We start from the raw sequence: 14,949 nt of genomic DNA, 5'->3' as shown, positions 1-14,949 counted from the left end.
CCGATTACCTAACTGCCTATCGCCCCGAAATCACGACGTGAAAGCCTTGAAGATGAAAAGTTCATTCGCTTTGAATTTAGCCAACTATTGGACGAAGGTATGATGATGATAATAACAATAATAATAATAGTAATAGTAATAATAATCGTTCAGATGTAGCACCCTTTCGGTGCCTAGCTGCCATGCCACAAGAAGAAGGTACGAGGGCTAGGAAACTGCTAGGTCGCCCAAGTCTAGGCATGGGAAGTCGAGAGGCAGAGGTCGGGTTCGAACCACGGACATTCCGGTCAGTAGATTCGCGCTCTAACCACTTGGGCCACCTCGCAGAACACCGCCTCCAGGCGAATCATTCCCTAGTCAGTCATATGTTTAGTGATCGCCGGTGGCTTCTGAACACCCCGGTGAAAGCCACAAATGTATTTTCTAATTCTTTCAGAGAGGTAATATCCCCGAGCATTAAAAGCACGACAGAAGGCGCACGAATGTAACATAATCAGTTTTGCAGCTGATTTCACAAGCCATTCTCACGACTGTGAAGTTTGCACAAAGACTTCTTTACATTTTGTTTTGCGTTAAATATGTATTTACCCATCATTACCTAGGTGACAGGCGTCAACTTTTAATCCAGAATCTAATTTCAAAACCCAAAATCAGGCTGCTTTTACCGAATTCTCTCAATCGACCCGGTCTCTTTATCCCTCCACTGTATTTCGCCTATTTGTTTACAATAGTTAGCCAAGAAGGCAATACAAAAGCTTCATCTTCACTAGGGATAGCGAAGACTCCTAAAAACAGTCGCTGTGCATTGCCCAATAGTTGCATTCAGCACTCATTTAGCATCGGTTTCCGGTTGTTCACAAAACACTATTACTTATTACAAAGCACTGAACAACGGTGATTCCTCATGACAACCGACTATAATGCACCCTTGGTTGTCAAGACGGACGCCTCAGACATAGCGAGTGCTGAATCTCTGACTCAGAATGGCCGTCCGGTGGCCTACTTTTCGAAAACACTGATATAAAGCGAAAAAATCACTCTGTAATAAAGAAAGAGGCATACACCATCGTTGAATATATCGATAAACGGAAACAGTATCTTTTTCGAAAAAGTTTGGTGACAATCGGTGGATTTATTGCTGGGCAACGTTTCGCTTTTGACACAAGAGCTTCGTCAGGCCAAGTGACTAGGTTCCGAGGTTGGTCGAGATTTAAGGCGGAAGGAGAACCAATCAGCTAAACTGTATCTCTTCGGGAAGCAATTTTAGCGGTCGGTTTCCTTTACGTATGGTGTGTCGCAGAAAATAAGGTAAAAAACAATGAAATCCAACGATGGAAAGTGGAACACTTCGCTTTTAGCTACGACGTCATCTACAGACCTGGAAAAGACAATCTGGTGGCTGACACCTTACCGCATAACTTATGTACCAAGGTAATCGGCATTGATAAATTAAACGAAATTCATGATTCCTTGTGCCATCCTGGAATTGCTCACATGCATCATTTTGTTATATCCAAAAACTTGCCGTTTCTCTCCAAGTTGTCAAAGACATCACCTCAAAATGTACGGTTTGTGCCAGCGACAAACAATTTTAGGAACAACCTCCCCACCCACCCCCCGGTACGTTCATCGAAACGACTCAACTATTCGAACGAATTAGGGCCAATTTTAAAGGACTTGTGCCTTCTGTTACTCGAAACCGGGGTCTCCTCACTACCGCTGACGAGTTTTCTCGTTTTACATTCGCCTTTCCCTGTGCAGATACATGTTCATCTACAGTTAATGTTTAGGTGAATTATTTCCCTTGTTTGTTATGTCTGCATATGTACATTCAAATCGTGACTCCTCATTCGTATCTGACGAACCGTCTACATTCCTACATGACAGAGGAGTTTGCACCAGCCGAACAACTGCTTATAACCTCAGGAGAACGGGCAAGTCGAATACCCCAACGGAACACTCTAAAGCGAAATCCAGCTCAGACTCAAAACCAAAAGTCCCTAAATCTGTCACTCGGCGTCGACTCTATCACGTACACTCTACACAGTCCCTTTTCTACGCCTCCACGAATGCCACTCCATACGAACGAATGTTTCGGTTTGAACGTTGGACATCCAGTAGTTTATCTATATCAGCTTGGCTAACTACTCCAAAACCCGTTTCGCTGAAAAGGTTTGACCGTGGCTCAAAGTATGAACCAATCGTTGAAGAAGTTGAAACTATAAATTGTAATCCACATTACACCCAGATTCGTTTTCCAAGCGGAAAAGAAGGTACTGTATCCGTCCGCCATCTCGCTCATTGTGTTGACCACATACATGTCAACCAGCTAACGCATGCGTCATCAAGTAGGGGCGCCTCCGTTCAGTAACGTTAAAGATGACGGCAGTGAAGCATCAGTGGCAACACTGATGTTGCTGTCCTTGATGATGATGATGATGATGATGAAAGTTAAAGATAATGTCGATCATACTTCAGCTCCAGCCCCGTGCCTGGGCGATGCACGTGCATTTCCAAATACATATAACCCTCGTACCTCTGACTCAGCCAGGCTCCGGGAGCGTAAACGACTCTACATTTTTAGGAACCTAATCACATTTCTCATTACTTCTTAGTAAATTTTTAAAAATCAATCTTCATTCAGTTCCTATGTCCGAGTTACCCCTCTCTACAACAATCCAACGGCCGGGGTGAATGTCATGAATATCCTTTGTGTTCACCATGACATACACAACTTTGTGTTAACACTATCGCTTCGTATTAACCATGCTTTCGCCTTCACTTTCAGTTTATGTACGTCTATTCTCGGATAAGCGCTATTCATTCTTGTTCTCACGCGCAATCAGGATCTATATTCCACCCGTAACACTGCGTAAAGATGTGACGTTACACTACGAATACACATCAGACGGTGGAGCAGTTGGAAGAGTCCACAAGATATTCTGGTAAATTCATCAAATTTCGGGATCTACCAGCCCCTCGGTTCCTGGACAACTTGGCCGCCTTCGTGCATAGTTGGAAGCCAAGGAAGTACGGTATGTCGATGTGATCGATTTTAGTTTAGAGTTGGCCCTGCCAAAGGGCATCACGTGACCAGAGGATCTGGGTCGTTTCAGAAGTCACGAATGTTTCACAGACGTTGTGAAATGGACCGCAGAAACGCGATTATTGTTTAGCGCCCATTAGCGCTCGGTAAATTTGAACAGCGCAGACTCCAAAGTAGGCAGACGCAACGGCCTCCACAACATCAGAGATACACACTCGGAAACGGCGGTTAACTCATGAAGTAAACTGGGATCTTGAATCCTAATTTTACACAGGCAACATAATCAACAGAAAACCAGTCATGTGCGAATGCATTTGATTCAGAGTGGAAATGCTGAATGCTGTCAGACGAATCGGATGCCTGAGTTAGAATACCAAGCTTGAAGAATCTAAGAATGTGGCCACCGCGCGACACATCAGCCTTTTGGCTAAGTGATTCGAGATAAATGGGGCTAACGGTCCGTCTGGATTTTTATGAGCCTTTATTAATGGAATGGTGACCTTAGAAAACACTATAGAAGAAAAATAGGGAAATTATCAGACACCGTTCTGTTCCCTTACCTGCTTTGCTGTGTGCGACAAGTGAGTCGACCGGACCGACGGTGCTATGTAACTGTCCAAGCGGCATGATGGTGAGTTTGATTGTGCACGTACGTAAACAGACATTGTCATGAGGTTCAAGCCCGAAGAGAATGATCATAGCTACTTCTATCAAAAGCAATGATGATCGCCACACGACAGCAGTATGGGGGGGGGAAACTAAGTACAACCACAACAATCCAATTCGATAAAGCGTTCTAGTGAATAAGAAACATGGGCGAAGATTGGTCTAGTGCTAACCCGGAGCACAAAACCATTTGGCTGCAACATTCTTTCGGTGCATATCTGCCAGGTTTCCCAAGCCCAGATAGAAGCAAGATTCAAGGGTTGGGTTCGAACCATGGTTATTTCGGTCAGTAAGTTCGCACCCTAACCATCCATTATTGTTTCACTAATCAAACGCTTCAATTTTTTCCAGATTCTTGAATAATGCAACATTTCTTACCTAACTGCACGATCAAATGCGGTGGTTCGACCATGTGGTGCATACACCGAAACATCGTCTACTGAGACGAGTGTTTTCCATGCCTCCTTGAGAATGACGCGAACCACAATGTGGAAACGTGATACCTGGCGGGAGGGTGTAAAACAGATTGCGAAAAGTTTGAGTGTCGTCGGTGCGGTCCACCTTTCAAGACGGGATCCCCGTGACCCCCCTCCAGGCGCTTGGTTGGAGACAATGCAAGAATTAATGGCTAATCGACGCCATCACGTACACTCTACACAGTCCCTTTTCTACGCCTCCACGAATGCCACTCCATACGAACGAATGTTTCGGTTTGAACGTTGGACATCCAGTAGTTTATCTATATCAGCTTGGCTAACTACTCCAAAACCCGTTTCGCTGAAAAGGTTTGACCGTGGCTCAAAGTATGAACCAATCGTTGAAGAAGTTGAAACTATAAATTGTAATCCACATTACACCCAGATTCGTTTTCCAAGCGGAAAAGAAGGTACTGTATCCGTCCGCCATCTCGCTCATTGTGTTGACCACATACATGTCAACCAGCTAACGCATGCGTCATCAAGTAGGGGCGCCTCCGTTCAGTAACGTTAAAGATGACGGCAGTGAAGCATCAGTGGCAACACTGATGTTGCTGTCCTTGATGATGATGATGATGATGATGAAAGTTAAAGATAATGTCGATCATACTTCAGCTCCAGCCCCGTGCCTGGGCGATGCACGTGCATTTCCAAATACATATAACCCTCGTACCTCTGACTCAGCCAGGCTCCGGGAGCGTAAACGACTCTACATTTTTAGGAACCTAATCACATTTCTCATTACTTCTTAGTAAATTTTTAAAAATCAATCTTCATTCAGTTCCTATGTCCGAGTTACCCCTCTCTACAACAATCCAACGGCCGGGGTGAATGTCATGAATATCCTTTGTGTTCACCATGACATACACAACTTTGTGTTAACACTATCGCTTCGTATTAACCATGCTTTCGCCTTCACTTTCAGTTTATGTACGTCTATTCTCGGATAAGCGCTATTCATTCTTGTTCTCACGCGCAATCAGGATCTATATTCCACCCGTAACACTGCGTAAAGATGTGACGTTACACTACGAATACACATCAGACGGTGGAGCAGTTGGAAGAGTCCACAAGATATTCTGGTAAATTCATCAAATTTCGGGATCTACCAGCCCCTCGGTTCCTGGACAACTTGGCCGCCTTCGTGCATAGTTGGAAGCCAAGGAAGTACGGTATGTCGATGTGATCGATTTTAGTTTAGAGTTGGCCCTGCCAAAGGGCATCACGTGACCAGAGGATCTGGGTCGTTTCAGAAGTCACGAATGTTTCACAGACGTTGTGAAATGGACCGCAGAAACGCGATTATTGTTTAGCGCCCATTAGCGCTCGGTAAATTTGAACAGCGCAGACTCCAAAGTAGGCAGACGCAACGGCCTCCACAACATCAGAGATACACACTCGGAAACGGCGGTTAACTCATGAAGTAAACTGGGATCTTGAATCCTAATTTTACACAGGCAACATAATCAACAGAAAACCAGTCATGTGCGAATGCATTTGATTCAGAGTGGAAATGCTGAATGCTGTCAGACGAATCGGATGCCTGAGTTAGAATACCAAGCTTGAAGAATCTAAGAATGTGGCCACCGCGCGACACATCAGCCTTTTGGCTAAGTGATTCGAGATAAATGGGGCTAACGGTCCGTCTGGATTTTTATGAGCCTTTATTAATGGAATGGTGACCTTAGAAAACACTATAGAAGAAAAATAGGGAAATTATCAGACACCGTTCTGTTCCCTTACCTGCTTTGCTGTGTGCGACAAGTGAGTCGACCGGACCGACGGTGCTATGTAACTGTCCAAGCGGCATGATGGTGAGTTTGATTGTGCACGTACGTAAACAGACATTGTCATGAGGTTCAAGCCCGAAGAGAATGATCATAGCTACTTCTATCAAAAGCAATGATGATCGCCACACGACAGCAGTATGGGGGGGGGAAACTAAGTACAACCACAACAATCCAATTCGATAAAGCGTTCTAGTGAATAAGAAACATGGGCGAAGATTGGTCTAGTGCTAACCCGGAGCACAAAACCATTTGGCTGCAACATTCTTTCGGTGCATATCTGCCAGGTTTCCCAAGCCCAGATAGAAGCAAGATTCAAGGGTTGGGTTCGAACCATGGTTATTTCGGTCAGTAAGTTCGCACCCTAACCATCCATTATTGTTTCACTAATCAAACGCTTCAATTTTTTCCAGATTCTTGAATAATGCAACATTTCTTACCTAACTGCACGATCAAATGCGGTGGTTCGACCATGTGGTGCATACACCGAAACATCGTCTACTGAGACGAGTGTTTTCCATGCCTCCTTGAGAATGACGCGAACCACAATGTGGAAACGTGATACCTGGCGGGAGGGTGTAAAACAGATTGCGAAAAGTTTGAGTGTCGTCGGTGCGGTCCACCTTTCAAGACGGGATCCCCGTGACCCCCCTCCAGGCGCTTGGTTGGAGACAATGCAAGAATTAATGGCTAATCGACGCCAGCGGCATTCGCGCTGCCAGTTCATTTCCATATTATCTGACTGAGTGTTTTGACAAGTAGATACTCTGAAGGCCTGCGCTAGGCTAGCACAAGTCCCTTAGCCACCCACTCCCTTTTTCAATCCATGGTTCTACGGCATCAGTGTCTGCTGCCACCTTTGAAGGTGAACTACTAAAAGCATTGCATGAAAGATACTTAGAAGGGGAACAGGTGGTGGTTCGAATGAGTCTTTGGCAAAGCCACTTGTTCAAATACATTTTCATTTAGCACTAACTTGTCCAACAATGGACAGATTTTTAGAAAGTTCGTTGTCATTAGTTCCATGCACGACATCCGAAAACTTGTTGACCAACAGAGGAAGGTATGGAACTTATAGCCAAACCAGTGGAAGAAGCATTTGGAGTCACCTGTACCCAGTAACTGATAAGAGGGCTGTAAAGAACCATGCCATCTGATACAACACAAAGTCCGATTCCATGAAGTCCCGCTTACGAGAATATGACAACTATGACACTTATAAGTAACAAACCTCCCACGCTACATCGGCCGTCGCGTGATGCCAACCGAGGTGCCTTTCTTGCTGCAGAGATGTTAAGGGGAAACATTCTACTGCTTAAGTCTTTCTCCTTACACTTTCACGTATTTCCTTTTCTAGCCTACCACACTCAGATTTGACTACTCTCACCGGGCAACCAGCACTAGGACTGACCGCCTTATTCACCATTCATCATACTCAGCTGCTGCTTCAGTAACGACCCCAAACACCTGGGAGTCTGTTTTCAAACCCCGAAAATCGGTCTTATTAGCTGGCTTTGATGTTCACACACTGAAAGAAACAGGAAGACAAACGGCATTTGCTTGTACGCTGGATTCCCTCCTCATTGATTCATGCTGTCTGTCACAAACAAGGATACAGTAATCAAGTACTTAAGCTAAACTGACTGGCCCGTGGCTATCTTCCAGTCTCCGGCCGGGGCCGTTATCATCAAAATCATGAACAGCATGACATCGGTGTTCAACACTGATGCTTCGCTGCCATACAACCATAATTTATCTGAAAGTCTTATTGTGAAGAAAAGAATAAAAGGTGGACGGGGGGAGGGACCTATTGTTAGCTTACTACAATCATACCGAGGTGCCTACACCTCCACTCATTCAGGCGATCTGGATAGAAACTGACAAAACAAACTGTGATGAACATGACTGATGCTCTATTCATTGCTCTATTCATTATTCTCTTGTTTTAATATTCCATATGCTGTACATATTCGCCAATTCGAATATATACGTGCTGGTTGCCACTCTTCGCTGAATTCTGGATTTCTAGTTTGTCGGGTTGTACCGATATACGTACGAAACTTAATTACCACATTTTGGCGTCGCGATTGGAACAATTCATCATGCCTGCCGAAATGGAACCATTAGATGTTAATTCAACTGCGCGTGACGTAGAGGATTATTTGGAACGATTCGACATATGGTGCCTCACAAAATCCGATATGGATGATAAGAAACTCACTGCATATTTCCTACATTTCGTTGGCAAGGAGGCGTATACTTTGATCAAGAATTTAGTATATCCTGAATCTCCAATTGATATTTCTTACACTGCATTGAAAAACAAAGTTCTTCAACACTTCAAACCGATTAACTTCGTAGCAGCCGAAAGAGCTAAGTTCAATATGTTAGCCCGCTCTCATTCTCAGTCGGTTCGTGATTTCGTGTTACAGCTGCAGACACAGGCAGCCAAATGTGACTATGGTGCCCAACTGGAAGACCAGCTGCGTGATAGACTCATTGCTGGCATTCAACTGCCCGAATTACAGCAGAAGCTGTTACTCTGTCCGGATCAGAAATTTCAAACTATTCGGAAAATATGTGAGCAGTATGAAGATGTGAAGCATGTGACGAAGACTGAGGAAGCAGTCTTGTTAAATTATTCTAAAAGAAATAATTCAAGGATGCGGACGAACAACAAATTCAAACCTCGAACAGATTCTCGTGCCTCAAATCCATCAACACGTCACTTCACAGATCGTAACCCTAATCCGATGGCTCAAAAATTCGGGAAATGCGAGTCTTGTGGACGAAACCATTCCAGATATTCATGCCCCCACAGACGAGCCAAGTGTTTTAGCTGCGGTAAAACAGGACACATTCAACTTGTCTGTAAGTCCAAGAAAGTGTGTCACTTAACTTCTGACCCAAACACTGACGTGAAGACATTATCTGAAGATATTTCTACTCTTTCTCTATCTGTTTTGTCCCAAAATTCGTCACATGTTTTTAAAACGTTGATATCCGCTTCTGGTCAAAAGCATGGCTTTATTGTTGATACTGGTAGTGTTGAGTCCATCATTCCACAATCAGATCTAACTGCATTCTACCCCAGTGCCGTGATAGTGCCTACAGATATTAACATTCGCGGTATCACTGGACATTCTGTACCTCTCGTTGGTAGTTGCACGATCCCTGTGAGGTTACTACAAGGTACCTGTATCGATTGTAATTTTTTGGTATCAACGTCGGGACCATCGATCGTCGGACTCAAAGTTCTACGCTTACTGCAAACCAGTATCACCTTACTGACTTCTGCGAATGAGAATGAACTCAAGCAACTGATTCTTAAATGTTCTAAGGCCACAGGTGGCATGCAAATTCCCAAGATGAGGCTCGAAGTTACAGGAGAGCCTATATTTCTTAAGAGACGGATTATTCCATTTGGTTTACGCGAGCCTGTTCGTCAAGCATTAAATTCAATGTGTGCGAAAGGAATACTGACTCCTGTTGAGTCATCGAATTGGGCAACTCCGATCGTTACCCCACTGAAGGCTGATGGTATTACTCCGAGAATTTGTGGTGACTACCGGCTTACGCTAAATACGCGGCTACTACAACGTACATGCACCACGGAAGAGCCAGAAGATGTATTGTATCGTTTATCAGGTTCAAGTGTGTTTTCAAAAATCGATTTAAAAGATGCTTATCTTCAAATACCACTGGACGAAGCCTCCAGTAACCTTACCGTGATCAACACACCCTTTGGGTTATTCCGATACAATTTTCTTCCCTTTGGTCTGAACGTTTCACCAGCTGTATTTCAGCAAGTTATGAATACTATTGCAAAAGATTTGGAGGGTGTTGAGACGTACCAAGATGACGTCATTGTGCACGCTGCTGACAAAGCTACCCATGATATGCGTCTGTTGTCTTTACTGAAGAGATTTTCTGAGTTCAATGTAGCTATTCATCCTGAAAAATGCACTTTTGGTGTCCCATCATTTTCATGCCTTGGCTACATTGTGGATGGCAGCGGTTTTAAACCTGATACAAGACGTCTATCCCCTTTAGTAAATGCGCCATCACCGACCAATCTACAAGAACTGCGTTCAGTTCTAGGAGCACTTCAGTATTACTCTCGTTTCATTCCTAATTTCGCCAAACACGCAAGTTGTCTGTTTGATGTCATATCTTCCAATCAATTTTCTTGGTCTTCCAACCATGAGAAGGCGTTGCGTGCACTGCTTGGTTATCTTCAGACTTCAGCTGTTTTGAAGCCATTTTCCGCCAAACATCATTCGACGATCATTACTGATGCTTCTCCCACTGGAATAGGAGCAATCCTCGAACAGTGTGGTAGACCAGTGATCTGCATTTCCCGTCGACTTTCAAAAGCCGAACGTGGATATTCTCAGACTCAACGAGAAGCACTTGCTGTATATTGGGCTGTCAAACGGCTTCATAAGTATCTTTTTGGATTGAACTTTACCATTGCTACTGATCACGAGGCTTTGAAGTTCTTGTATCATCCAACGAAGTCTCTGGCGAAGTCATCTGCCGCTATGGTGCAACGGTGGATTATTGCATTGAGTTCTTACACCTACACAGTAGTTCATCGTAGTGCGAAAATGATTCCTCATGTCGATTTCTTGTCAAGAATTCTATCATGTGACTCTGATTCAAACAACTCAGATTGTCTACTGATTCAACCATTACCAGTCAAGCGGGATGTGCTTGTTGCTGACACTAAAAGATATTTCGCTCCCATTTTCTCTGCACTGCGACGTGGCTGGACGCAGCAAGAACGACGCCGATTTCCTGCTTTTTACTGTCGCCGCGAAAGCTTGTCCGTTACTCCGGATGGTTTGCTGTGTTTTGAGGATAGAGTTGTCATTCCACCGACTCAGCGAGCGGCTGTTCTTGCAGATTTACACTCTGGTCATCTGGGTGTCGATAAAATGAAATCCCTTGCACGCTTGTCATGCTGGTGGCCGGAACTGGATGCTGATATCAAGCATACTGCTAAGAATTGTGTTAAGTGTGCACATAAGATTCATAACAAGTCTTCACAGTGGCATCCGTGGCCAGTTACTTGTGAAGCATTTCAACGAGTTCATGCTGACTACTGTGGTCCTTTTCTTGGTAAATACTATGCTTTAATTCTTATTGACGCATATTCCCGTTGGCCTGAAGTTTTTCTAACTACTTCTCCAAGTGCCGAATTCACTCAGCAAGCCTTGAGGAAAGTATTCAGCCACGAAGGTGTACCAACTGTTTTGGTCACTGACAACGGCACACACTTCACTGCAAAATTCCTCGAGGAATGGTTGAAGGGTCTTGGTTGTCGACATCTGTTTACTGCTCCGCGACATCCCCAGTCGAATGGACTTGCTGAAAATTTTGTCCGAATACTTAAATCTGCTATTATTTCACTCTCTCCCACTACTTTTGTGGAATTGGACCGTGGGATTGATAATTTTCTAATGCAATACAGGAACGCCGTCCATTCCGTTACTGGGAAGAGTCCCGCGCTTCTATTTAAATCTCGTTCGTTGCGTACAAGTCTTGACTGTGCCAAAACGGCTGATGTTACATTTTTCAAGGGTAATGATTTACGACCCGCAACAGGAATAGTGCTTTCATCAAATGGCAAACGAATGGTCACAATTCTCGATTTGGATGATCTCTCTTGTCATCGGAGACACATTGACCAGGTTGAGTTCAATACCAGAGGTCAGTCTGTTAACGGCACTCCTGCTGTTTCAAATACTAATGAGTCCTTTGTAGATGATCTTGTGGTATCCGAACAAAATGCTGTATCTGAAGAACGTACTACCTGTGAAGATTCTGAAGTTTCCATTCCGAGAAGATCCGAAAGATTGCGGTCAAGACCACCACTGGACTATAAACACCCGCACGCTCATTCAAGGTGTGGCGGATGTGATGAACATGACTGATGCTCTATTCATTGCTCTATTCATTATTCTCTTGTTTTAATATTCCATATGCTGTACATATTCGCCAATTCGAATATATACGTGCTGGTTGCCACTCTTCGCTGAATTCTGGATTTCTAGTTTGGTTGGTTGTACCGATATACGTACGAAACTTAATTGCCACTGGCATTGATCAGCAACCGTATCTTGCAACGTCCCTAACCAGGCAGGGGATCACGACCGATATACGTACGAAACTTAATTGCCACTGGCATTGATCAGCAACCGTATCTTGCAACGTCCCTAACCAGGCACAGTGGGGATCACGAGTTCCCCATCCCGGAGGGCGAGCAGCTCCGACAGCACCCAAACGTATTGTCCTTCATACCCCTCGGCCAGGCCAAGGGATGGCCACCTCTCTGCTTCCGCCACTCTTAATTGAGCATAAAAAACAGCACTCTCTTCGGAAAATGATGGTTAGCCATCCGCAACACGTGTCCAGCACCAGAAGCTGCGTTGGTTGGGACATGTGTCGCGTGTGCCGAACCATGGTTTGCCGAAGAGAGTGCTGTTTTCCATGCCCAATTAAGAGTGGCGGAAGCAGAGGTGGCCAACCCTTGACCTGGCAGAGGGGTAAGAAAGAAATCACGGAACGGTTGGTAGCAGCCAGTGCTACTCGACTTTCAAGGTGGGAAAACGTGCTTCTCACTGCGCCTGATGTGCAAGATGTGGCTGCCAGCCGATGTCAGTTTCTATCCAGATTGCCTGAATGAGTGTTCGGTGGTTTAGGCACCTCAGAGTGCAAAAAAATCGTTCAGCTGTAGCACCCTTTCGGTGCCTAACTGCATTGCCACCCGAAGGTTGCACGAGGGCTGGGATACTGCCAGGTTGCCCAATTCTAGACAGGGGAATCGAGAGGCATAGGTCGGGATCGAACCACGGACCTTCCGGTCAGTAAATTCGCGCTCTAACCACTTGGGCCATCTCGGAATGATGGTAGTGAGCTAGCACTAAGTTCCTTTTTCGTCCACCTTTATTACTTTCTTTACAATAAGGCTCTTAATAAATCATGGTTGTACGGCAGCGAAGCTCTGGTGTTGAACACTGATGTCATACTGTCGAGGACGATGAACACAGGTCTCAACCGACACAGCTTCTGGTGCCGAACCCGCTCTTCAATGGAAGTACCCGTGGCACAACCGAAAACCGCTTTCTAATTGCCTCATCACGAATACGCCGACCCTGACCCACACGAGCTATGGTCCTGAGACAACGATTACCGAAGTTGTCTTAATTTCACTGCTCTTCAACCATACCCAATCGAATAATTAGTTCGACTGCAGTGTGGATATAAAGGCTGTGTTCAGAGATGCCAGTGCTTGTTGAACACAAGTCTGTGGACTGACTCGCTGAGTGCAAAAATACATCCATAAATAGATAAAATGACCGTTCAGCTATAACAGCCCTTCGGTTCATACCTGCCATGCCACCCGAAGAAAGCACGAGGGCTGAGATACTGCCTGAATGATCACGCCTACCCAGGAGCAGTCCAGATGCCGCGGTTGGGTGCGAACCATCCGGTGAGTAATTTGCCGTCTTAACCACTGAGCAATCTCGAGCTCGTACGTGATCCCTGGTATGATCCCAGGGAAGAAACATTATTTTCTTCTCTAATCTATCGATAAGTGAAACCGTCACTCTAGTAGGCTTGCCTTGAATGCAGGCTGCGATATTAGGAATCAACAAATGTGCATAAACAGTAGGTGATATAGTGAGGTTAATTTACATGCCAGTTATTCAGTGTATGATTTAAACGAGCACGCCCATCTCAGTCGGACACCTTAACTCAGTTACGAAAGTAGATAAGCTATATCAAACCCCAGAAAACGACTTATAAAATACGTCTAATCTCCTATTAGAAATACTCAGAGATAGAACCTCAACAACCTGAATATGTAGAATGGCTCACAGTTTCATTTTTCTGTTTCATTGCAAACCTCATACTCTTTTTCCAGTCTACAGATGACCTTCCGAATTTTTCTGGTCCCAAACTCCGACATTACACCCATGGATGTCCCTGATCGCTTATCTTTGAAACAGAGGAAAAATAGTAGTTAACAGTGTTCTACACCATTCAGTCCCAAATTCAATAGTCTTGCTTGATACATAAAAATGATGAACAGGACAATCGAGATGAAAGACCAAGCAACAGACTGGGCACGGTGTCTCGTGATTTATTGACTATGGCTTAAAAGGACTCACTTGTATCTTCAAAAGTAAATCCCAGAGAACCGGCGGAAGGTTTAATGGTTATCACAGTATAGCTAGTCATACGTCGTTCACAATGGGCCAGCCGCGTAGGAATCCCAAGAAGCAGCCTGCGTCAACTAAACCTATCCAAATCATTTAAGTTTGTCGGAGGAGTTCACCGGAAACATTTTCGTAGGGTTTAGAGCTAAGCAGTTTCAGAAAGCTAGGGATACCTATGTTGTCCAAGGCCCTCCCTAATTGGAATGATGATTGATTGCGGAACAACCGGATACGCGTCCATTCCAGTACAAAAACGCGAATATGACAGTGGTCATATCAAAGTCAGCAATCAATCGAAAGATAGTCCCCACAAAAAAGAAACTATTGAAAATCCGGGGCGAACATCTGGAACACGTCGAGAGTCCATTCAAAATGAAAACTACCGCCTCAAACCATAATGCCCACCGAGGTGATAAAACAAGCAGAAATCCTTCAAGCATTCACGGATTGATATACGGTATGGAGGCTCTCGCTCAGTTTTCCCGGACCGTTTTCGTTCTTGTCGTTCACCGGCTGCTGTTCACCCGAAAGGCACGGGTGAAAGACGTGTGTAGCACCGCTTCTCATGTTCTCAGCGTGTGGCTGCAAGTTCGCCAGCGCGAGGGCTCGGTTGATGAGTGTATAACAGTGCTTTGAACTGGGTTCTAAGTGGATGTGCGGGGCCGGATGTAAGTATAAAGCAACCCAACAAGCCTTCCCTTTTGTTAAGTCAGCTCGAAAAACAGAATAGCGGCCCATCGGGGTCT

At 44.8% G+C, this 14,949-nt stretch overlaps 1 protein-coding gene across 1 annotated transcript in view; it reads right to left on the bottom strand.

Moving 5' to 3' along the window:
• The window catches only part of T265_08105 (hypothetical protein), a gene marked incomplete at both ends in the record, with an annotated part of 67,325 nt that extends 52,745 nt beyond the window's left edge, over window positions 1-14,580 (bottom strand). Inside the window, one exon of the mRNA XM_009173812.1 lies at window positions 14,156-14,580. Coding sequence (XP_009172076.1) covers window positions 14,156-14,225 — 70 coding nt within the window. The remainder of the gene's footprint in view (window positions 1-14,155) is intronic.
• Between the last annotated feature and the right edge of the window lie 369 nt (window positions 14,581-14,949).

The sequence above is a fragment of the Opisthorchis viverrini genome, assembly GCF_000715545.1.
Source record: "Opisthorchis viverrini unplaced genomic scaffold opera_v5_202, whole genome shotgun sequence".
Lineage (NCBI taxonomy): Eukaryota > Metazoa > Platyhelminthes > Trematoda > Opisthorchiida > Opisthorchiidae > Opisthorchis > Opisthorchis viverrini.
This window is presented reverse-complemented; position numbering and strand designations above follow the sequence as displayed.